General features: G+C 39.5%; 3 protein-coding genes across 5 annotated transcripts in view; 2 read left to right on the forward strand and 1 right to left on the reverse strand.

Moving 5' to 3' along the window:
• Positions 1 to 2382: 2382 nt before the first annotated feature.
• LOC149283335 (inosine triphosphate pyrophosphatase) lies at positions 2383 to 8438 on the reverse strand. The gene is made up of 8 exons (XM_089497735.1): positions 8363 to 8438; positions 6883 to 6940; positions 6736 to 6800; positions 5898 to 5971; positions 5586 to 5617; positions 4338 to 4453; positions 3229 to 3305; positions 2383 to 2491 (listed from the first exon to the last, which is right to left on the reverse strand). The coding sequence occupies exons 1-8, from the start codon at positions 8423 to 8425 to the stop codon at positions 2383 to 2385; spliced, it is 594 nt and encodes a 197-aa protein (XP_089353861.1). The 5' UTR covers positions 8426 to 8438.
• Positions 8439 to 8684: 246 nt separating this feature from the next.
• On the forward strand, positions 8685 to 15248 carry LOC149283336 (eEF1A lysine and N-terminal methyltransferase-like). 3 transcript variants are annotated; one of them, XM_089497747.1, is made up of 8 exons: positions 8685 to 8837; positions 9542 to 10295; positions 11778 to 11977; positions 12589 to 12775; positions 13081 to 13248; positions 13394 to 13612; positions 14255 to 14386; positions 14974 to 15248. In XM_089497747.1, the coding sequence occupies exons 1-8, from the start codon at positions 8685 to 8687 to the stop codon at positions 15246 to 15248; spliced, it is 2088 nt and encodes a 695-aa protein (XP_089353873.1). The 3 variants fall into 3 exon arrangements, with proteins under 3 accessions (XP_089353873.1, XP_089353875.1, XP_089353876.1); XM_089497749.1 differs by having other exon boundaries at positions 13394 to 13606; XM_089497750.1 differs by having other exon boundaries at positions 9542 to 9842.
• A 3240-nt stretch (positions 15249 to 18488) lies between these two features.
• LOC149283337 (dynamin-3-like) overlaps positions 18489 to 25089 on the forward strand; it is a 114084-nt gene continuing 107483 nt past the window's right edge. The window contains exons 1-4 of the mRNA XM_089497713.1: positions 18489 to 18649; positions 20135 to 20208; positions 21871 to 22020; positions 22359 to 22562. Coding sequence (XP_089353839.1) covers positions 18489 to 18649; positions 20135 to 20208; positions 21871 to 22020; positions 22359 to 22562 — 589 coding nt within the window. The remainder of the gene's footprint in view (positions 18650 to 20134; positions 20209 to 21870; positions 22021 to 22358; positions 22563 to 25089) is intronic.

Genomic DNA, 25089 nt, shown 5'->3' on the forward strand with positions numbered 1-25089 from the left:
CCAAGAGCGCCACACACTCAATGGATCTGGCACTCCAGGGGCTGCATCTTACATGAGATCTAGTTGTCTGCCACACTTACATCATCAGACGGCCGCTGGCTTTAAAGTGCCACGGTCACCCCATCATTGCCAGTCCAGCTATGGAAAACTGTGCCCAAAACCCCTAATTCTGAACACATCCACAAGTAGGCACGGCACTCAGCACACATAATCTTCTAGACCTAGATTGTAAACTCATGTCTTCATTATTGTAGGACAGTAGTGGTCACATTTTACAGTTCTATACAATAAACAGAATGAGGTAATGGTGTCTACAAATTTATATATATGCAAAATATACATAAAACTCATATATATATATATATATATATATGTAAACAGTCTCAGAATCTATATAATGATTCTTCCTTGTTTAGTTACCTCTCCCCTATAGTTAAGGTTCTGAGTGGATAAGGAGAAAGGGAGTAAACTTCAGGCAAATCCAAGTAACACCACTATTTTACAAATAATTAATAATATCTTTGAAATGTAGCCTAAATACTAAGTATGTGCAGAGGTAGTTGGACTGGTTACAGTATTCTGCCAGATATTGACTGGCGAGAAAGAACTATATTCCTGTATCTGGCATCCTAGCCTAGTCCTGCCCTGCAAATCACCCCAAGTGGTAATAGCGGTATGGAAATCCTTCACTTATTTTCCATTTGCAGGAAAAACTGTGAAAGTAATCAGTGTGACAGACCAAAACAACACTGGAATGGCCAAGAAGGGGTTCCAATGTAAACATGGACCTGCTGCTGTGATGTAATATTGTAGCATTTTAAGCAGATTATGTAAACTTCCTATGAAATACAATCACTTTCATAATGGTATATATTTAAATCTTTTAAAAGTCTGTATTTTAAGTTAAACGTTCACTGTGAACATTTTAGTTCTTCTTTTTTGGTAATCCGTGTTCACAAAAATGTAGTTAAACATAAGGGGCTATTTTATCTGTGTTGTTGTTCATCTGAGGTTGTATTTACCACATTTGTAGACCTCTTAAGTAACAGATGATGTTATTATCTCCTGGTATGTAAACCCAAAGAATTCAAAGGTGTACTTTCTTTTTCATAGGAATGGCATGAGAAACTGATTCACTCAAAGTTCCAATGATACTGGATTCATCCCTAGGAATAGGAGATGCTAATGTGGAGCAATGCCCGCTGACAAATGTCAAACATCCACCAGTTGAAATGCTGCACAGATTTGACTTGAAATAGGAATTCATCAAACAAATGCCTGAAGAAAAAAGGGTAATGGCTCCCAGTTTATCAGAACTTACAAAATAGGTGGCATAACTCAAATGATGTTATGCAAAAACCAGCAGTAAACATGAGAATCCCGAAACTCAGGTAACAGTCAAAGTCCAGAGCAGCATTTATAAAAAGCTGTTTATTGTCACGGCGAAACGCGTTGAGATTACTTTTAATTCATTTTATTTTATCCTGCATAAAGATTTTGGATCCCGACTCTACTCTGGACGTTTGACTGTTACCTGAGTTTCGGGATTCTCATGTTTACTGCTGGTTTTGCATAACATCATTTGAGTTATGCCACCTATTTTGTAAGTGTTCTACTTTTCATTATTAAATTTTGATAAAAGATATTGCACCATTTGGGTCTCTGCCTATATATTCCAGATTATAAGAAAAACTCAAATCCTATGGTCTTTTTGATGAGCCTCTCATACTGCTATTCTTGTGAGTGCATATCACACCAACACTATTAAGTGTGTATTTTTTACTACACTATTATTGTTGTTTTTGTTTTTTCCACATGTCCTTGCGCCCCAACCTTTGAAGTTTATAAGAACTCTCTAGAGGTTGTGCAACCTCCAGTATTTGAATATATTATGAAAATGCATTTTAGAAGAAAAATACAATTGTAAATATGAGCGTTTGGCTTGGCCATGCTTAAAAGGAAAAGGTACATTTTATTCAGCATGACGGCTAAATTGCAACAACTGACAAATGTATGATAATCAATTTCAGGGGTCAGGCAACTGGATTTTATATACAGTTAAATAAAAATATATAAAACCTGCTAAGCCCACAGAACAGTACATATGGTAAATGAAAGATCTCTTACACCTTGTGTTACTCCATACAACTAATGCAACTCTGTCCATTGGGGCTCAGATTATATTTAAAGATACAGAGCACAATTTCCACTCCACACAGTTATTGAGGTCTTTCTGTTAAAAAAAACAAACAAAAAACCCTAGCAGCAAATAATAGATGTCCATAATTTGCTTTGGAGTTTCACACCTCCACTAGACAAAGAGTTTAGTAACGTGTTCCAAAATGCAGATGATGAGAGCTTTAACGTGGTAGCACCTCAACTTTAACAAGTTTCCGAAGAACTGTTCCGGATGAAGTGATCAGACATTTCCTTCAGGGCCCGGTACCGATGAGAGATTGTATTCTTCACTTCTTTTGGGAGCTCTGCATACCTGTAATAAAAGGAAGTGAAATGTATCAGCGGGTCCACGGATTTATTAAATATTTTTCAACTATTATCTTAGTTTCCTGTTGTACAGGCAGGTTTGTGTGTGTAACCATAAGCATATTCCAAGCCTTTAAGGGTATGAGTGAGACGAGTGAATTCTAAACTTATAGTAAGAGTTAGGCTTGGCTCTTGTGCAGCTCAACAAACCAAGCGTGGGACCTTGTGCCGCAAGGGTTGACGTGTTGTATGCGCTAGCGTGTATTATCAGCGCATTAGTGGTTAATATACAAAACTGACCAGAAGCCATGCAATATTTTAAGGAAGACATTCTGGAACAAACTGTCAATGTTATAGTATCAAAACCAGACACTTCCAACCCATCCTAATGAATCATATGAATGCCCAGAAACAGACTTTTAACAGCTTTTAAAAGATGTGAGATAACCACACAAAAAGCAGAAGGAGCAGTCAAACTAATCAACTGATTTCCATCTAAATGTATGAGCAAAGTATAGTTAAAATGATACCATTTATTGGCTAACTGAGAGTTTAATTGCGAGCTTTCGAGACCAAGTTGTTAGGTCCCTTCCTCAGGCATTAATGACGTCTAAATGTATACAACAGTGCTGCATTAATGCAATGCCGAAGAGTTTTTGTAGCACATTGCTAATGTGTATTAAATTCAGTAAAAGTGTGACACCTAGTGGTCAGACTGTATAGAGCAGCACTATATACACTTACGTTTGTTCAAAGCCATCTGGCTGGAAACAAGGATCCCAACCAAAGTCCCTGGGACCTCGTGGAGCTACTATTTGTCCCTATGATTAAGAAGACAGGAAACAAACAACATTGTTAATTTCTCCCATAGTTGAAAACATCTCAATGGTTTGCAGCAAAGCACCCAACACCTAGATAAGATTACTGCAACAGCCTGCTAAAAACAGAGCTAACGCTCATTACGAGGCTTCATGAAGAATTTGCATGTGGTCAAACAAATAGAATCAAAACACCCATTTTCAGTCTAAAGGATCTGTTGTGTTCATATTCATTGGTTAATTACATTATTAAAAACCTACCAAAATGCAGAGAATAGGTGAATTTCCAAGTTGCCATACAAGCTAAGATATTATGAACCCTTTGGTGTTCTATAAGCCACGCTAGTTATGAGCAAGTCTCGTAGTTCAGTTTCTTTCCTTTTTGCTCTTGCATTAAAGGATGGCAATCGAATGATGTAAATTTTGCCAGAGGAATAAAAAAATGCACTTACAATTTAAGTGTGTTTAGCTGAAACAAAGGATGTTTATAATAATTAACCACTTTGATTATAACTGAAGTAACATCTCACATGGCTGATCTGCCTATTCCTGTTTGGTCAAAATACATTTAATGTGGCTAATGAATGGGTGTCTGAGATTTGACAGATGCTAGTAAGCTGGTGTGTGTGTGTGTGTGGATGTGTACATGATGATTCTGTATATGAGAAAACACCCTCATTGCTCCCCAGAAGCCACCAGATTACACAGAAAGATGCTTTTTTATTTCAGTCAAAATTAATATTTCACAATTCTTGCCTTTTAAAGGATATACTGTGGTACAGTACTGCTTTTCAAAATGGGTTAACTGAATATTGTACCAGAAAAGGTCAACTAGCCAAGGGTTTTATTTAGTGTTACTCTACTATAAAATAAATAAAACGAGTCAATAAAGAAAATCACAAGAATGTGGATTAACAAGCAAACTTCAGTGTATAACTTACTCGGCGGAAACTTGCCTTTTTAAATTTGTAGCACTGATTGCACGGTTTAATGTTAATATATAACTAAATTGAAAAATAAAATCCTTATACAAACCATAGTTTTGCCTCTAAACAGCAGCACAGGGTCATCTGGGTTTCCAGTGCTGTAGGCAAAAGTACAGAGGGCATAGGCAGATTTGTCCTCAAATCCAGCTAACATACGGTGCAGGCCTGTATATAAATCGGAAAGGAGAGGTTTAAAAATTGGCATCATAATGTTAACTTGGATACTTTCAAATCTGGATAATATGTTAATTGGCATTTAAACATCCCATGTGCGGGTAAAAATGACAAAAAAATTATTTGATAAAATGTTACTACTTGAAAGTACCGTATTCGCTCGATTATAGGACTTTTATAAGGCAATTCGCGTAGGCAACTTCCGGGGCGGTCAGAGAGAATTCCCTGGTGAGGGGAACTCTGATCTCGGACAACACACCGGTAGTCAGAAGCACCGGTAATTTTTTTTTTTTTTTGGGGGGGTGTTAAATGGGGGGCATAATGCATTTCTGTAGGCAGTGTTCTATGAAATGCCTTTTAACCCCCTTAATGCCACTCTGCCTCCAAAAATGCCTTTTAACCCTCTATATGCCACTCTGCCTCCTGAAATGCCTTATACCTCCCTATATGCCATATAGGGGTATAAGGCATTTCTGGAGTCAGAGTGGCACATAGGGGGTCAAAAGGCATATCATGGGGCACAGTGGCATATAGAGGGTTAAAAGGCATATCATGGGGCACAGTGGCATTTAGAGGGTTAAATTTACAGGTAAAACTTTTTTCCTATAGGGTCGTCTTATATTCAGGCTTTTTCTTTTTTTTCCTAAATTAATATTCAGATTTTGGGGGGTCGTCTTATAATCGACCAAATACGGTATATTTATAGTGTCTTTACATTGACCAATAGACCATGAAAAATAATCAAAACCTGTATTAAAAGAAAGAGTGAACAAGACAGAGAAATAACATAATATTATGCAGCTTTCTAAAAACTAGCTCAACTTAAGTTACTCCACTAACTGGTATTGGAATATAGCTATATTGCAAAATTATGTACGCTCCTGAAATAAGTTTTAATGATAAAAGCAGCATTTTAAAAGGGGAAATGATTTTGGAATGCATTAAGGGGTATCTCCCCCTTATCTATGTGTACAGACATAATATCAGTGGTGATTAATGCATTTTTAAATACAGATACATTTTAAACAATGTTAATAAAAGAAAACCATACTCTATATTGTGTGTGACAGAATGACAAATGATTATTAGTTATTGGCGGTCCCGATACCCTTGGAAATCCTACCTTCCGGTTTTAATTTTTCAAGAAACCATTTTCTGGAAGAAATCAAAGAAAGAAAACCATTGAGAGGAAGAACACATATCACATAGTAAGTATTACATCTTTTTTTTAATGTATTAGTTCAGATATATAATTTAAAAATATATTGTAATTTATTGTATGGATACAGTAATTGTACTCAAGACCACAACACAAAATATAATTTGTTTTTATATTGGTGTGTTTTAATAAATATACAGTAAATGTGGTTTTAAAAGGTATGTAAATTCCACAAATAAAGCATTTGGAGTTTCTTTGAACGTTGTTGTTACTCACATGTAGGGGCCAGGAAGGCCACCCAAAGCACCAAAGCACAAGCAGGTATCCTCTACTATAACTGGGCCTTGAATCTGTAAATTTCATAAGCAAAATTTCACAACGATTAGTATTAGGCTACAGTAGCAAGGTTATTAACCGGTAGGAACAGTTTATATCTTCCTAAAGAATTATTTAACTAACACAGGTCATTTGTATGCCACTTTTTTTTAGCATCTTACGTATCCATAGGTGGCAGAAAAATGTCAACTAAATACCAAACTAAATACCAAATTTCTGCAATGAGGTGCACTAAACAAAGAGGTAGCCAGAAGAAGTTAAAGAGGCTGTGGTCTGATACCACCCAGTCTGCCCCCCCCCTTTAGACTCAAATCTTAATCGATCCTTGTTCTCACCTTAGATTCAAGAAAGCCATATGCCTATGCTACACATTTTAAAATTCCCTTACTGTGTTAACCTCTACCACTTCTGCTGGGAGGCTGTTCCACTTATCTTTCACCCTCTAGGTAAAGTGAAACTTCTTGACCTTCTACTTTAGGGATTTTTGTTTTAACATTTCACTCCACTGAAATATATATGTTTATATCACAATCCCTCTCTCGCTTCTCTCCTCCAAGCCTTCAGATTGCTGAAAGTGCCAAAAGTCACACAAAAAAGTCCTAAGAAGCAATTTGTATCCACCGACACTGCTTTCCCAAAGTTTTTAACAAATCTTACAATGAACCATAGTTTTGGTAAAAAAAACAAAACTATAAAAATAGACCTAAGAACTTTTAAAATAAAATCTTACAAAAGATGAAAAGAACAGTAAAAGCAAGAAATTCAATGAAAAGAATACCTGTCTTGCAGCCTCCTTGCATTTTTGGACTGAAATCTCATCAGGTTCACCCTGGTATTCTGGTACTATATGCGAACGTAAAAGAACCCGTGTGAATGAATGAATTTTCAATTAGATACATTTTTTATATATAATATAAAGACTTACAGTCAATTTTCTTTGCCACCAATTTGCATGGAAATCTATCGCCAAGGATCTGAATGACCTGCGAATGAAATGCAGCGTACAGCTAATACTATAATCCGATAACTTCAATACTACACACACAGTAATATAATGTATTACGTGATCTAGATAAGCAAAGGCCCTTCTTTAAAAATAGTTGGCAGATAAGAAGTAGACAAGACACTATATATATATATATATATATATATATATATATATAAAATCACTACGACATAGACACCTATCGGATGGGGAATTATTAAATAATATCAACATATTGATATTTTCTGTCATCCATGCAAGCGCGCATTAACTGCGTGAATATCTCTTTCCTTCGTGGGGCAGACCTACAGGAAGCAGATTTAGGATAGCCTTGAGATGCAGAGAGATAGCACTTAGCAGACAGGATACATCTTCCAAAGGGATTTATTGGGTTTTTCCAGGCTTTTTATACACACACCACATGGGGATGGAAAAAAATCACCAACAGGGGATTGATTATAATTCTGTTCTTCAACGGTGAAGAGTGTCTGGTTGAAGACGACATAACATTAGAATTCGCATTACATTAACAGATTGACACTCTCCTCTCACCTAATACTCGTTGGAGTAGAAACGCATCAACACAATGTAAGCAGATTTGCCCCATGGTGTAACACTTTACAATATTGGCTTTCTTCCAGCCTACGCTATGCCGTCCAGGGATACAGGCTGCAAAAGGTCAGGAGTAAGCACCAAGATTGTTCATGGTTGACATTTACTGGGGTCTGTGGTGGACCATTTAATGATGTTCTATTGACCTTCGCAAACCTTGTCACTGACATCGGTGTCCTTGTACGGACACTTTGCCTATCCCTGTAAGAGGTCACCTGATCCATATGCATTTATGTGTGTGACATGATAATATATATTGTGTGGAGGAGTAGAGGTTTGCGCCAGATGCATGGCTTGTTGCTTTGAGGAGTTTGAGCCAACTGGCTGTAAGCCTCACTATCCTCCTGACAGTGGCACTTGGGGCGGTTTGCGTAGCCTTTGCCATCTTTCCCACACTGGCTCTGGCAATGTTTGGCCCCAGTTACCAAACTCTAACCCACAGTAGTTTGACAGGCAGCGTCCCCCCCAAGTAACAGATCCCCACCACACATGGCGCATGTCAATCCATTCCTTAACGGATTTGTTCTTTTAGTCACTCGGAAGCCAAACACAAAGTGAAGTCAGTAACCAGCAGACATGACAGCTACATGCATGCCATTTACTGCACAGGATACACTGACTGCTATTTATTCCGAATCAGGAACTCAGAGCTACGTGATAAGGAAATATTTAAAGCCCAGCGCTGTGCTGATGCCGCATTACGGATACTGCCTTCTGTATACTAATAGGCGCTACATGCAGGTTCATTTTACATCAGACGCATTCGGCGTAACTGTTAAGTAATACTTGTAGATAACGACCATTCTACCTCCTCAAGCTTCTTGGCATTCCCTGTCACAAAGACAACACTCCTGCCTGCTAAAGCTGCCATCGCCGGTTTCGCGGTTATTGAAGTACAACACGCGTTAGACAAGCTCCACCCACTTCCGGGTTCACATACTCCGCCTTCCTTGGTATACATCTACCAATGAGAAAGCACTCCGGCGATCGTTTAGTCAATGAGAAAGAAGACTGTAGGGGATTTTGTTAGCTGACTGGCAGAGCTCCGGAAGTGTTTATCTGTTTCCTCCACGTGTGCTGAAGGGACCCTTCACAGGCACTGTGTTGGCAGCCCAGAGCGTAGGCTTACCATGAATCTACTTCCCAAGAACACCAAGGAGTTCGCATCAACCGAGTATTGGGAACAGTTCTTCAGGAAACGGGGAGAGCGATCCTTCGAGTGGTATGGCGGTTACCTAGAGCTGTGCGGAGTACTACACAAGTACATCAAACCTAAGGACAAGGTGTGTCCTCGCATCTCTAGGGCCGCCTGTAAATATTAGCAACGCGCAAACTAGCATACGTGCAGCGTATACGGATCACGATATTTGCTATGTGTTAAGGCAGACGTCCAAATGGCAATATAACATCTGCATCATTTATTGTCCATAATAAATAAAATATTTAATTGAAACCTGAGATTTTATACAAACTGTTTCCACTTGCTCTTAGTTTGTCAAACTCCACTGTGTTTTCATTCCAAATAAAAAACAGCTCTCAACTAGAATCCAGAGGAATTATGAATTTGAGCTACAGCTTTACCAATGGCATTACAGACATGTACATATTATATATTGCCTATTCTGCTAATATCATCCATCTTGCTATATAATGCGTGCCACTAAAATACATTTAATGATTATGAACGCTGAGAGATCCCTTTAAAGCATGTTGCGTCCCACAGTTTCCCCCCTCATATGCATTTGCCTCTTCTCTGCCCCCCCCCCCCCAGCTATGCCCTGTGCAGATGTGTTTCACGGACCACATCTCCCTGCGCGTGATGTACTCACCACGAGTCTTCACCAGTGATTGATCGGATTGGGTCTATTCAGCATCCCGTGTGGGGAGCGCTCCTGTTTTCAATGTGTGCGCTTTCTGCCACTGGCTGGCTGCACTAAGCATGCAAATGCTCATTTAAATATCCTACGGTTTTTTTCCTCTTTGGCAGGTTTTAGTGGTGGGCTGTGGTAACTCCGAGTTGAGCGAGCGACTCTATGATGCCGGATGTCAAAACTTGAGTAATATCGATGTGAGTGAGGTTGTCATCCGTCAGATGAGCGAGCGTAACGCCAGCAGACGTCCTATTATGACGTTCCAACTCATGGATGTCACGCAAACTACATTCAGTGACTCCCACTTTCAAGCAGTCCTGGACAAGGGTACACTGGATGCTATCCTGACTGACACAGAAGCGAGAACTCTGGAAACGGTCCACAAGATGTTTTCTGAAATTGGTAGAGTGCTGCAGTGTGGAGGACGTTACGTGTGTGTCTCTCTGGCTCAAGCCCATGTGCTGGAGACATTGGTAAGACAATTTTCCCAAGGAGGATGGATGGTTAGAGTTCATCAGATTTCAGAGGGCAGCAACAAAGAATCTGGCAGCAAATTCCCCATGCCAGTCTTTGTCTTTGTGATGACAAAAGTTAGGCAGGTGCCTGGCTTGCCTCAAGTTTTGGAAATGATGTCCGATGAGGAAGGAGTAAAGCCTGTGAGATGTAAAAGCCCGGAAGAACTAATGGAAGCAGCGAAGGAACGGCAACGTTATGCTCTGTTGAAAACGAGACTGAACCAGAACCAAAGCTCTCAGGAGGTTTCACTGGACTTGTGCGATGGAGACACTGACAAGAGTCGTTACACTTTCTACGTTGTAGACAGTCCAACGATTAGATTATCCCACAGTAATCATTTTGCCATATTTATCAGTGAGTATGTGATGTGGGCCTCATCTGAGGTGTTGTTACCTTAGAAGTAATGTCCGCGTGCAAATTGAAAATGGTGATTTACTCTCCTGGGTTAAGTAAATCAGTGTAAAAAACGAGCACACATACTTACATGTACTAGTAAACTATTGCTGACAAGATATATTTTTAAACTAAATAAAATACCCATATTTTTAGGGTATTTGAAAGAAATATAGTTTGTGTGTGCAGGAAGTAAAAATAATAAATTAATAGACTTGTGTGCCCTACCTTCTCCACCAATTGCTTTCGTGTCCTTGTCTCCTTTTCCTCAGCTTTGCTTCTTCCTCTCTGTCTTCTTTCTTGATCTGCTTCTCTCGCTATCCACTGTGTTATCCCGTCCTCCTGGAGCACTTCCACAACAGGGTGGATGAACGGGGGGAGGTTGTCCAAATGCAGATGGATCTGTGGAGAAAGAAAAGTGTTTCTGTGTTTCTCTTTCTCTGTGAATTATTCTGGCATCTTGGAGTACTTCAGCAAAGGGGTCGAGCCACAGGGCACCCCATGGAGACAACCGCTCCTCTATTCCTCCAATCAGGGCTGAGGTTTTGCACCAAGGCTCTACCCTGTTGCAGAAGCTCTCCAGGAGGCTAGGTTAATGGAGCGGATAGCTGAGAGAAACCGACCAAATACAGAAGAACAAGCGTTTGGTGGCGATTGTAGGAGACATAGAGTGAGAGTGAAAAAAACAATGAAATGCAAAAAAATGTGTAGCTCTCTGATTTATCAAATTGGGGGCCCTCTTTGTTTTTGTACTTTCATGTGAATTAATGAAATTGGCAAATTCCAATGCACAAATCTAGAAATGAATACAGTGGTGCAACAGCCAATTTCCTAGAGTTCTAGGAATAACATAATCCAGAGTAATGCCTTTATCAACAACAGTCCTATCTTGGTTTACAAGGTGTTTCTTATGTTTCTGACTTCTATGTTGATGGCAGGGAGGTTAGTTTATCCCCACCACATAAATCATTTTTTTCCTTTTTCATAATATTTATTGGGATTAGACGTTTGCAGTGTATTTTATTTCTTTTTTTTTTTTTTATTAAACTGGTGAATGTTATAGTTATTTTCTGTTTTGCTGTGCAGGAGAGATGCCTATTGCTGTAGTGTCACATGTACAGATGTTTGGGGTAACAGTTTTCTCTGTATAGAACAGTCATTAAAAGGGAGTCTATTGATCTGTGGCATAGTATTGATTGCTTTTACAGCTAGTGCAAGCAAGAGAAAACAAACACCATGCTAGAACCCACTTGTGAGCCCACCTGATTCTCCTTTGGATTATAATGTGTGAAAAGGGTTTTTCAGAGCAGTGCTTCAGTGTTAGGTTTACAGTTTTCCAAATAGTAATTTGTTCATGCAAAATAAACACACCAAATACCTTTTTATTTATTTATTTATTTTTATTGCATATTTAATTTTTTTTTTAAATTGTACATTTTCTAGTCCCTCACGGCAGAGAAACAGAGTGGCTTTTTGGATCGGAGAAAGGGCGGAAGCAGCTTGCAGGAAGTGTTGGATTTCGTCGACTGATAATTGTTGCCTTGCACAGGGACCAGCAGTATGATGGCATGGAAGCTATTCAAGCTGAGTTATCCGCTAAAGTCCTCGAACTAGCTCCTCCAGGATTGCCAGATAACCAACAGGTACACGAAATCTCCTATTTGTTATCAATATATCCTGTTTGCTGGAAGCCTTGGGAAATATTTTTTGCCTATGCCCGAGGAGGTATAGAGCTTCTCTAAGATCAGTGGTGATGTCTTTCCTCCTTGGCATTGTGTCGACGCACACCTGGGTGCTCCAGACCAACAAACTGCCAAATCTTCGGCTTTTATAGATGTGGTCAAACTTACTGATGATCAGTTAATCAAAGGCATTTAATTAGCAGCACCTGTCCGCTGCTTAGCATCGTAATTCCCATGGATGCAGTAAGAGTGTACTCCATTTTGGCTTTATTTTTGTTGAATAAATCATGACACAGTGTGATATGTCATGTGTTGTTAATCTGTGGTTCTATTTATCTAATTTTTAGACCTGCTAAGGAACAGATAATTGTTATGTCCTCCTTAATTCCATTAAATTCAAGGAGAGTGTACTTTCTTTTTGCACACAGCTATATATTTGTTCTAGGACATGTAAACCATTAGTGGCCTAGATCATTTTCTTTTTCCATTTAGTTTTTTGATTCACATTTTTCTTTTTGCACACATTATTATACTTCAAAGCTTGGACTAAAGTATTCTCTCCTCTCCCCCAGGTCCCCTTTTTATCAGCTGGTGCTGACATTGGAATCCGTACAGTACAGTATCGGGGCAAGAGCCAACTAAGTGGCGAGTATGTGGTGGAGGATGTTAAAGGAGATGGAACAAGCTATTTCCGGCGTCTTATATTTCTCAGCAATCAGAATGTAGTGCAGTCTGAGGCCCGGCTACTTCCAACCAGTGGTAAGAACTTGTTTAGCCGTAATTATTTTCTCAAATTCCCCCCTGCAGTGCAGCTTCTTAATTCTTCATCATTGCTAATACTGCAGCAACACTTTAGTTAGCATAGGTGAATCAGCCAGGAAGGTTTAGTCTTCTTTTTTTTGACTGTGCTTTTTACATGGTCACCCTTTTGACCACATATGAGTAGATCCTTAAAATCTGCATCCGTAATTTCTTGTGTTCTGGGGTACAGCTGCTAAAACAAATCTACTCGATAATTTTCCTGATTGATTTCTGTATTCTACCTTTGTGTGACAAAACACTAGGTCAGAAGAAGAAGAAAAAAGACAAGAAGAAAATGACACAGCAAAATCCATCAGAAGGATCAACTCCACTCACGCAGCCTGTGATCGACAAAAGCTACCTGTGCTGTGAGCATCACAAGGCAATGATCTCTGGACTGTCCCTGCTGGCTAACAAAGGGCTACTGCCAGGTATTGTAAGTGCTGTGTGGGGGAGGCTATAAACTGCTTGAGGTCTGCCATAGACATTCGTGTTATTGTTATGTCTTTCGCAACCTTAATTGGATATTGCTTTTTCCTGTTGAAGTATTAAGAAGTACATTATTTCCATTGACAGAAAATCCCATATCTGTTCTGGTGATCGGGTTGGGTGGGGGCAGCTTGTCCCTCTTTATACATGACTATTTCCTGGGTTCCCGAGTTGAGGCTGTTGAAATTGACCTGTCTGTGCTGGATGCGGCCTGTCAGTGGTTTGGTTTTTCTCAAGATGAACGGATGGCCGTGCACATCGAGGATGGCTTAGTGCATATCAATAACCTGGCAGAGAAAGGTAATGGTTGTGTATGTCGGTTTCATTTTCTTCATTCTGTTTGGTAGACATCTGGTTTGTTTTATACACCATATTCAAGACCATGACCATGTGATAGGAGACACGTACAAAGAGGTGATTCACTACATTTATCTGAGAATTATAAGTCTCACCAATTACCGTGCAAAGACACTGGTTAGGTGGCTGTGTCCACTATGTTTATGTCTTTCAAGATAGTGTAGCCACTTTCTTCTATGGAACCAATAAAAATGTCACTTTTAATTTAGCTTGTCTATCTACTACATCAATCTACAATGTTTTCCCATAGTTTCTGTGTGAAGCTATTCCCAGAGATTTCATATCCTTTCATTGACTTAAAGAGAGATTTTACAAACTGCTACCTCATACATGTTGTTTGTCGTAATGTAAAATGTCACGTCTAATCTTTATATACCTGAACAGTGAAATTTAGCTACAACGGGCCAAGGTTAAATGATGAGTTAATAGTCAAGGGAAAAAAAAAACCTAACAAAAAATACAACTTTTGTGTAAGTGCAAACTTTTTTTTTTTCTTCATGTCCCAAGTTAGAAATGATTGCCATAATTCTTTCTGTATTTTGAAATATGCCCACCGGTTTTGGTTTCACACCATACCACCTCCCTTTCCAGGTGTGCCTGGTTATGATGTGGTGATGATTGATGTTGACAGCAAAGACTCGAGTGTTGGAATGAGCTGCCCACCACCTGCCTTTGTAGAAAGGGGTTTCCTGCAGAACGTACGCAAGATCCTAAAGGACGATGGTAAGGTTTAAATGATGTGCATCAACCCTACATTGTTCGTATTTTGTACAATAAGGACCATAATTGCTGTTGGTGTTTTTACCATATGTATGTTCCACTGTAACTTACCACTTACTGCTAACCGCACCTCCTTCCGGGTGCAGCGGAAGTTGTCTACACGAATCGCGTAGACGTCTACCTGCTGCCCGGACAACACACCGGGAGTCAGAAGCACCGGTAAGTTGGGGGGGGCATAAGACAGGAGGATCCAGGTCCCCTGCAGCGCTGCGGGGGATCTGCATCTTAGTCTCATAGTCAGACCTATTTGAGGTCTGATTATAAGACGACCCCGATTATAAGACGAGGGGTATTTTTAAGAGCATTTGCTCTGGAAAAAACCTTGTCTTATAATCGAGCAAATACGGTATATATATATATATAAAAAAATCAGAACCTGACACTTAATGGACTTTAATAAACTGACCTTTTATCACAATTCCTTAACTGTAGTTATCCTGACTTGTATGTGTACATATACAACATATCACAATCCTTTTTCACTGCCTATGGTGCCAACATTGTTAGTAAAGTTTGTCTTTTCTCCTTAGGCATCTTCATTTTGAACTTAGTATGTCGTGACCCAGTGCTGAGAAACCAGGTGGTGAAAGTTCTCCATGAAGCTTTTCCTCTAATTTATGCTCAAAAAATTGAGGAGGAAGTGAATGAAATTCTGTTTTGCCGTCCAATTTTGGAGAAAAAACTGAGCGCCTCAGAACTAATAGAATCTGCAAAAAATATGGAGAAACATTTACGGAAACCCGGAGTTCTTTGGGACCCAATTTATAATCTGGCCGATATGTTGAAGTCTGTAAAGATAGTTTGAGATGGAGTGTATTGGCTACATATCTCAAAGCTATATTTGAAATGAAATTCATTCTACAGAACCATCTTGTATTCTTTTTGGTACATCATGCAAAGACTGGCATTGGAACAGCACATTTGTTTACAGATCCATAAAGGGGAGAAATTACGGATGTGTTGCGCAATAAACTACTGCATCACATGTGCTGTATATGAGGCACGGACGGCTTTAATATTGTAGATAATCAACTGGTCAATAATGGTTTCCGCAAAGAAAACAAAAACACATTGTCTTGCTTTTATTAAAAATGCTAAAAAGTTACAAGATCCTTTCTCAAATCGGTATTATCAAGTAATGTATAAAGTTACCAGGTTTGTACATACATTCCTACATAATCTAGAAATGGGTTATGCTCATACTAATAGGAAAACAAGATTGAGGAAAAACAATACCCAAGCTGTGGAAAAAGGCTTAACAGAACTTAAGGAGCAGTATGAGAGGCAAATTAGAAAATGTGACCAAAAATAGAGGCTTATCCTATACAAAACGTAACAAATAAGGGAAGACTGTTGTAATGAAGAAAACAAAGTTTAGTTTGGGATACTGATGTATAAATACACACTATTGTGATGTAAATCACCAAATGCCGGATCAATAAATCAGGGGCAATAGACAGGAGGCAATCAGAACTTTAACTGCGTAGCTTTTCTATATTTTTCAGATCACAAATGGTCTTTCAATACTGCTGTTCCATAGGAGCACTGAGTATGATTTGTTCCCTATAAGCTGCAGAATTGAAATGGTTAACTCCTCATGTGTTAGGGGAGGGTCAGGGCTGTTCCCCACACTCGAATGAGGAGTGCAGAAACTCCCTGAAGGTGTCTGTGGCAGGTTACCAGCGATCGCATTGTTGGACCTACAACCCTTCAACATGATACAGGAACAGTCCTGTTAACCCAGAGAAGGGCTGGCAAGTAAAACCAAATGTCCACTGGCCCATGCTTGCCAATTTGGGCCAACCCTGTTTGATGAATCTGGACGGACCTGAGGATATTACCCCATTGTGCTAACCTATAGGGAGAAGAGGCAGACTGGTACTCAAGCTTTCAGTAATCAACTCTGGAATTAGCTATTGTGTCACTAGATGGCAATAACGTGTTTGCTAAGCAGCTGTTAAGATGGTCCACTTATCTACAGCAGAAAACAGTCACTTTGTTACTCCAGATGTTACTTAACTCCTGGATGACAAATAAGTGTACTTGTCATATCTGCATTGCACTGCACCTCCTTACAAGGTGCAGTGCGGCAGCCGGGCCAGAGTTCCATAGCTGCAGCTGGGTAAACCCGGTTTTAGAGATTGGTAATAAAACCAGGGTTCCTGAATGAGCTCCCTCTCTGTAACCACCACCGAGTGTTGCCCGCCACAAGCTTAATGTACCCCCAAAAGAACGACGTGGTGGGGCAAAGGGCGTCCGTAGCAACGCTGTTCCAATTGTCGGCAGGCATCGCTGCAGTTCCTAGTCGCCATGTAGTTCCATGAATTTTGCGGCTAGGTCCCGGTCAGGCGCACTGAGCTTTTCCTGGCTTGTAGAGCCCCCATAGCTGGCTATTCCATGGGAGTCTGGTTCTGGCAGACCAGATGGGGGTTCACTGTCACCCTGTGCCCCCCAATGAGCAAAGGGTTACTTAGACATAAGAAGGGACTGGGGAGGCAGGTAAGGAGTCTGCCCAGAAATCCAACAGTGCCCTCCCCCAACTAAAAAAAATACCCCCATGAGTCCTCAGCCTTAAAGGGCTAATGTGACATATGTCATCGGGGAATTGTTTTAATTCATATGAATGTCCAGAAACGAGGAGGAACCCCCAGCTAAACCAAAGCAGAGGGTTCTGATTTTTTATTTGTTCGTGATGAGAAGCTTCTTTCTCTACAAATCCATCTGGCATGAGCAGTGGAGATTTGAACCAGCAACCCTTCTAATGTCAGGTTGTTCACCTAACCATCATGCTGCCGGGTGGTTTGGATCACAAGTCTTTCTACCTATCAATGGACATATGATACCTGTCTGCTTCTACATCACCCGTGGCTCACTATGGGTGTACATACACAGCGCTCTACTCGCTCACCAGCTGCGGTATGAACCTGTATAACCCCTAATTACACTAATAAAAGTAAATTATAATAACTTTCTAATATAAATACTCCTAGGTCACGAAGAATAAAGGCAGTTCTTCCAACAAGTAGACTTTCTACAATGCCAGAAAATATTTGAGCCAAAGTAAAGCTTCATGTACCCATATTAAAAAAACTAAACAAATATTCCAACAAATGTATAAAAAAAAACCCATAGGCACCAAAATTGCAAACTTGTTGTGTGAGCCACATGCTTTATAAGAGATTGAGTGAGAAATGGCTGTATGAAAAGTGGAATGACCTTTGTGAAATAGTTTTACAAATGCATGTTTATGGGTCTGTTTTGGCTATTAAGCATTCGCTGTCCACATGCGCCGCTGACCTGCTGCTCCTGTGGCAGGTTGACCTGACATGCTCTGCCGCAGGCTACCTTGGCAGAAAAAAGTCCAGCGTTGCCCTGCCATCATCAGGTCGCAGCCACCTTACAGTGCCAGGGCCGCCCAGCCATGGGTTCAAAGTTTAACTTTAACTCCAATGCAATTTGATTTAATGTAAAACATACAAGCAAGAAACCTGACTATTCCCCAAATCAAATTGCGTTGGAAAGATGAGCTGCCATTCGTGTGGCACTGAATGGATGTAGACTTCAATTTAGCCATTCACAGCAGTCTTTGCAGCACCGTGAGGATATTAACCGGTACATTATCGTGTTACTGCCCAGCGGGCTTACAGAACGCTCCAAATATCTGCCCTCCACACCCTCGCCCTCCGGTACGTTCTTCATTCGCCTGTCCCCGAATAAAGCAGCTCTCGGGATAGAAGACAGCGGCGCCTCTACTGCGGGAGGCTGTTTGACGCGCATGCGCAGTGGACGCCATCGTCTTCCAGCACCAGAGACAGCAGCCAGCGGCGGCGAGCCGGAGGACTCGCAGCTGGAAGACGGACAGGACGGTGTGTGGAGCCGCCGTACCGATACACTGGCTTGTGGCAACCATCTCATTACCACAAACCGTCCAGGGGCTCCAGTCGCAACAGCCGAAGTTCTCTCCACTCCTCCTTCGCTGCATGCGTAGTGGGAAAGAGGTGACTGTAGGAGCGGTGCGACAATCGAACTTTTATCTGCCCTCCTCATGGGTAACAGGGGCATGGAGGACCTGATCCCGCTTGTGAACCGGCTGCAGGACGCCTTCAGCTCAATTGGGCAGAGCTTTCACCTGGACCTGCCGCAGATAGCCGTGGTGGGCGGCCAGAGTGCGGGAAAGAGCTCGGTGCTGGAGAACTTCGTGGGCAGGTGAGGGGCGCGGCAAGCGCGAGCGCGCGCGCCGCGCGGCTCTGTAGTGAGCAGCGGGAACCGGCCTGCGGTCTCGGCGAGGAGCGCCTCGCAGATTCTCTTGCACCCGGGCCGTTTCTATTTGTTTTCAGGCCCTCATTATTCTAATGATGTCTTCCAGGATATATTGGGTGCATTTCCTGCGAGGCTGGACTGGCAGCATTTCACTAATATTTTTCTTTGCCTGCTATGCCTCTTAGATTTTACTCCTTGAGGTATTTTATACAGCACTCAGTGAATCTGTGCTTTCTTGGCCACTAAAAACTCTACCTGGCTACCAATGTCCAAATGCTCTTTTGAGCAGTATTCCTCAGTTTTTCTCCTATCCCCTTATGTACTTAGGCCCCTATTCATGTGTTTAGGGGAACAGGGGAACTTTTGGCCTATGGGGTAAGCCCAGCCCCGTGGCCCAGTAATACTGTGACAATTAATGTAATACTAACTTATTTTTTCGCCCAGCAGTTACAGGGTTAAATGTGATTGTACAGCGCAGTGCTCAGTACAGTGAGGGCAGATTGAGAGCCCCAGCAGAACTCAGTGAGAGGCAATTCTCAACCCAAAAATACCCCCAGTTTTAAAAAACAGAGTAGGATGAAGCCAGGAACTGCTGCGGGAAACCTAAAGGGCTATGACTGGCTTGGTTCACAAATGTAGCCCGTTTATGATACATTGGGGGTGTATTCACTAAAAGGAGAGTTGATGGGCCAACACTGGTGTCTCCAGGGTGAAGGGCTAAGCTGACCCTGTAGAATGCATAATTTAGTGTGTGATGAGACTTTGAAGAAATCTTTCAGCTTTAACTATGTATTATACAGGGCCAGTCAAACTCTTCCTGCAGCACAAGCTAGGGATGGCCCTTCATCATGTATAATAAAGCTGAAACACAACTTCCCCATCAGTGAATAACAGTGCGGCAGGCGGTGGCTTTACTATAGTGTCATGGTCGAACCAACACACTGGCAAACGATTTCATGAAAATCTCATTCCAGTGTGAGACTGATCGCTGTGTTACTGTGTGATTACTATTACCATGTAAACATGTTTGGGCTGTAGTATAGCTGTCCTTTATTTCATATTCCTTCACCAATGCAGTCTTTATTATTAAAGGGCAGATCGCTGAGTATAATGATCAGATTGCTGCCTACATTGCTGCTACTACAGCAAATCGCTCTTATTTTCTTCTTGCCACTAAAGGAGTTATGTTTATAAAAACTAATAATAATAACTTGTATCGATATAGCACCTTTCTCCCAGCGTGGATCTCACCTTCTCAGAATTAACCGAATTGGCAGCTGAATAATAGATGTTCTCGTGGTATATGTATGGTTGTAGGGTGGAGGTACTTATGTGGACATTACTTCTGAAAAGGGATCTGAACGGTTATAAAACAGAAGTCATGACAGTGTACTGGTATAAACTTTGGACTATTATTTTTTGTAATTTTAGAGATTTTCTCCCACGAGGCTCAGGCATTGTAACAAGACGTCCGCTGGTCCTTCAGCTTATAAATTCTACAACAGGTAAGACTATATTTGTGTTTCTTCATGCTTTTACAAAAAATAGTTTACATATTTATATATATATATATATATATATTTGAAAAGCAGTACACACTTTTTATGCTTTATTATGCAAATGTTGTATTAGTTGTTTATAAAGTAGAGCAAGTGACAGGAAAACAAATGTGTAAAAGATCGTTTTAGTAGTAGCAAATGCATTTTATTTAAAATATGTTAAATCCAGAGGTGGGTATAACATATAAGCACATTAAGCATCTGTTTAGGGCCCCAGTGAGAAACCGGATAGCACTGACCTATAGAAATGTGTTGAAAACTACAGGTTTTTGTTTTAAAATGTTTTTCCTTCCTGCATCATTGGCATTTATAAAATGCCAAGTACTGTAGTGCTGTTTCCTAATGTGGTGTTAGATAAGAGTTTGTTACAAAGCAAACATTACAAAAATATAAGAGGGGGTCCTCCTGGAGATTTATAATTTAATGGTTGCAGCATTGGATACTAAACTGAGATTCCGTAAACACCTGCATTAGGTTCTTTGGAAGAGACTGAGAGAACAGTCAGGAGATAGAGGAAAATATTGAGTAAATGCAAAATTGGGCTGCAGGTATGTGGGCATTTGAGAAGGTATGGTGTCAAGAGTAGAAAGGTGAGTCTGAAGTTACTCGGACCTGGACGCAGGATTTCTTTGGTGCCCTCCCCCGCCCCTCCCAACCAACAGACACACAGGCTGGCTCAGTTTTGCTTAACATTTTCTCCAGTCACAAACAATAATTAGAAGTGACATTTAGAATGGATGCGGAAACAGTAAGGGGAAAAGCTTCAACTGAAATGATTGCCAATTAAGCTTGCCATTTAGAGCATGTTTTATATTTAATGTAACATTCAAAGTTGTTAGAAATACAGGAGTAAAATCTGTAATGCAGTGTGGTTTAGGCATAATGCTTTGAAATATACACACAGAAATGCCTCTGCCGTATTTGAAATTGCATGACATTTCACATCAGAATTTATGGACTGGATATTAATTAGCTCAGATGTAAATCAGCATCATTTCAGGGACACTGTTTCCCATGGGTTGAATGTATTTGTGTATACTTTCTATATATATATATATATAGATAGATAGATATATATTGTGTATAGTTTTTATATCAACAACACAGCACACATTAAATTAAAGCTGACAAGCCGTGCCTTCTATTGTATGAAAAGTTTGATTCATTGGTGGCCAGATCTAACTGAAATATGGATGCTTGTAAATATTGTGCAAATTTATGAAAAAAAATATGTATATGTATTTGACAAGTAAGCTAAACATCACCAAACATATTGTAAGTAAAATGCTTCCAATGCTGGACCAGCTTGCAATCAGGGGACCATTTCGTTTTGAACAGTGCAAACAACTGGTAACTCCGCATATATTATACTTATTACTGACTGGTTGCCTCCTAAATTCTACAAAAGTGTGTCCAATATTTCTTAATTGATCAACTTTCAAATAACTCCCTATAAAACTGATCAAATGGTTAAATTAGTTGTTGTACTTCATAATGTTTAGTGAAATGTGCAAAAAACATAAGAAAAAAAAGAATTCATTTGATTTTTTATTTCTTGTTCGGTGGTCATTTCGATGGTAATGTTTTTCTCTATTTTCCGGTATACAGAATATGCAGAGTTCCTACACTGCAAAGGAATCAGATTCAGTGACTTTGATGAAGTGTGCCAAGAGATTGAAGCAGAAACTGATAGAGCAACAGGAATGAATAGAGGCATTTCATCCATTCCTATTAATTTAAGGATATATTCACCACATGGTAAATAAAATGATTTATTTGGGAAATTTAATTTTATATCTATTTGAATTTGAGAAATGGTCAAATAAAATGCAATAATAAAGAAAACTCTAAATCCGAACATATAATTTCCAACATGGAAAGCAATTTTGGAATATATAACTGATTAATTTTAGATTACATTCTGGAACTTGGTACTCAATTTATTTTTTGCATGACTGCACATTACCTCATTAACTGTATGTATGTGAGCGGGCATGTATATGATTTAGTCACAAATATCAATATTTCTTTGATTATGATTGCTGTTTTCTGATACATTCATTTGAAGATATTTTTTCTACAAATCATTCATACAGTGTTGAACTTGACTCTTATTGACTTACCCGGGATTACAAAAGTTCCAGTGGGTGACCAGCCTCCAGACATCGAACATCAGATCCGTGAAATGATAATGCAGTTCATCAGCCGAGAGAATTGTCTGATACTTGCAGTGACGCCCGCCAACACAGATCTTGCCAATTCCGATGCCCTGAAGCTGGCTAAAGAAGTGGATCCTCATGGTATCTGCCAAATAAATAAATTAATAAATCCGGGCTAATAGGCCACAGTGTAGAATAGTCATCTTAAATGAATACATTTCCTTTTTAAATATTTTGGCTATTATTACTTTTGCTGACATTACTGCATGTTTTAATTCCTTCCATTGGAATTAGTAACTGACAGACCCTACTAATCACTACTAAGACCCTACTAATGACTATTTGTTTTATATGATGTGGTGAATTAAGAAATGAGTAAGTTCTGTGCCTAGCTATTGCTGTTCTTTTTCTAGAATTGAGCTATATTTTAACATATAACATATTAACAGTATACAATATAAACCTGTGAAGAGGTGGGATTGTAGGATTTTTTTATTGTCTGGCTCATTACATGCACTTGGAAATTTCAGCTATTGTGTAGAGGGGACATAACTTGCCGTACACTTTTTAATGGCAAGCAATGTCATGCGTTCTAATGTTTAGTAGCAGCAGATGAAATACTAGTTCTTACAAGGTTTGTTGTTCCGATAGTGTTTAGTAATGAAATGTAGCATTTATTCTAAAATATTTTTTTAAAATATTTGCAATTATTACATCATTACGTTATTATTATGTGTTTCCATACCTTGACACCATATGAAATATTTGAAAGTCCAGGTAATTTCTGAGTGGGATAAAAAAAATCATTTGTACAGCTGACTGCCTTTTAAGTGTGACTTGATTTTGTACTCTTGGATATCTAACAAGCCTCTCAGTTAGTTTGGGAAAGAAGCAAGATTTAAAAAGGCTGCAGACACAAGCGCCAGTAGTTGCCACTCTTTTTGGACGCCCCATTTTATTGCTAACAATAGTTCAGGCGTGCGTTAAACTGGCATCAAACCTACAATACTATAATGTATCTGATAAATAAATAATTTAAAAATTGATATGTTGGGCTGTTAGTGTTGGAATAAATGGTAATATTGTCTATAAATGAGACAGTAATTCCATAAAAACGTACTTCACAGGCAGACCTGTCCACTCAAGTTTAAGTTGTTAGTTACATTATTAACTGAACTGACCTAGTTGACCTTGCAAACCAACTTGCCTATTCATTGTTGAAATGTCCAGCGTCCCATTAGGTTGCCTGAGTACTTGACTGGATGTATCCTTTATTGAATAGACCCCAGAGAATTAGAAACACCGATATATCACTCAGTATCAAAGATATGAACATATACCAGTAGTTATAGTGTTAAATGCAGTTTGTAGCTCTGCTTCATTAATGTTATTTAGCAGGCTATAATCCTAATAATCGTGCATGGAAATGACGGTTGGACACTGAACATAAATAATTCTGAGAGTTCTTGGCTTTTGTGTTGGAATATTCATGCAGAAAGACATGCGCATGATGCTTTTCAACAAATATCAAAATAATGAATTCTGTAATTTAGATAAATGTAATATCACTTCAGCCAAAGTTTAGACCACAAAAAAGGGAACAAGAACAGGTGGCTTCCATTGGATATGATTTAGTATTAGATAAGACAGATATTATATATATTTTTTTCTTTTTTTTCTCGAAGCGTTATTTACAGCCACTTAGGATATCCTCATTAATTTGTTTTGATGTGGTTGGAATAATTTTGCCTTATTTCAGGATTGGAAATAATGTTTTCTCTGTGGAATGACTAAGCTGCTGTTTCATGCTAGAACAAGAAGCATTTTATCTGCATTTTTCTTGGCCTCGCTAATGACTTTAGAGATGGCATTTAAATTCAGACACTGTTTCTTTGACCTGAAATAGAAACTGCTCTTGGCAAAAGCTTGTGTTGTTTCTCTGCATGCAAATAGAGACATTATGCATACAGTAGCTGCAATGTCATTATTTGCGGCAGAGCAGTAGCACCTGTTAACAATCGTGGGAATTGCTTTTATACGTTTATTGCTATGATTGCAATTATTATTTGTGTTATCATTATTGATTGCTTCCCATCTTTTTTAGTCTCCTGCAATGTGCTCTTATTAGGCATCTGTGAAATGAATGAAAAACGTTCACAACCAAACTTTAGATATATTTTTAATCATACATTTTCATAACGTGAACTTATAAATAATATACTTTTTTATGAATGGACCTAAAGGCATTGAATTAGTTTAGTTTTTACAAAGCTCAAAAAGCAGTATTTTAAAACGTTAAAAGCTATTGTCTAGCTATCACAACAAATCATTTCAGAAGTCAACTGTAGTTTATAGTAAATAAGTAAATACAGGGCTAAGTATTTTATATGCTGTGGTATCACTGTTTCCCAAGTGGGCATCCGTGTTTCCTCACTTTCTTTTTTCAGTATGGATGGACAGTTACCATTATGAAGCATAGTCTTAGGGACAGGAAATAATTGCATTAACTTGAAAACATAATAGAGCATTTGGGGTTTCCCTGTAGGCTGGGAATGGGGCATGGATGCTGACCACCTGTTGTAAATTCTTTGCATTGAACTAGCCTTTATGCATACATTAGATTTGTATTATACAGCGACAGAGGTCAGAACATGATATATTGCTTTAC

This window comes from Sceloporus occidentalis, unplaced genomic scaffold (assembly GCF_023333645.1).
Source record: "Sceloporus occidentalis isolate IW3139 unplaced genomic scaffold, rSceOcc1.0.p SCAF_106, whole genome shotgun sequence".
NCBI lineage: Eukaryota > Metazoa > Chordata > Lepidosauria > Squamata > Phrynosomatidae > Sceloporus > Sceloporus occidentalis.

What these genes read in the sequence shown, in the direction of transcription:
- LOC149283336 (XM_089497747.1), top strand. Translation starts at nt 8,685, where the DNA reads ATGAATCTACTTCCCAAGAACACCAAGGAGTTCGCATCAACCGAGTAT. An exon ending in CCTGGCAGAGAAAGGTAATG is followed by an intron (nt 13,613 to 14,254) that starts GTTGTGTATGTC and finishes CTCCCTTTCCAG; the next exon opens with GTGTGCCTGGTTATGATGTG. An exon ending in CAAGATCCTAAAGGACGATG is followed by an intron (nt 14,387 to 14,973) that starts GTAAGGTTTAAA and finishes TTTTCTCCTTAG; the next exon opens with GCATCTTCATTTTGAACTTA.
- LOC149283335 (XM_089497735.1), bottom strand. Translation starts at nt 8,425, where the DNA reads ATGGCAGCTTTAGCAGGCAGGAGTGTTGTCTTTGTGACAGGGAATGCC. An exon ending in GGTGGCAAAGAAAATTGACT is followed by an intron (nt 6,801 to 6,882) that starts GTAAGTCTTTAT and finishes GTTCGCATATAG; the next exon opens with TACCAGAATACCAGGGTGAA. An exon ending in GGCCTTCCTGGCCCCTACAT is followed by an intron (nt 5,618 to 5,897) that starts GTGAGTAACAAC and finishes GATTTCTTCCAG; the next exon opens with AAAATGGTTTCTTGAAAAAT.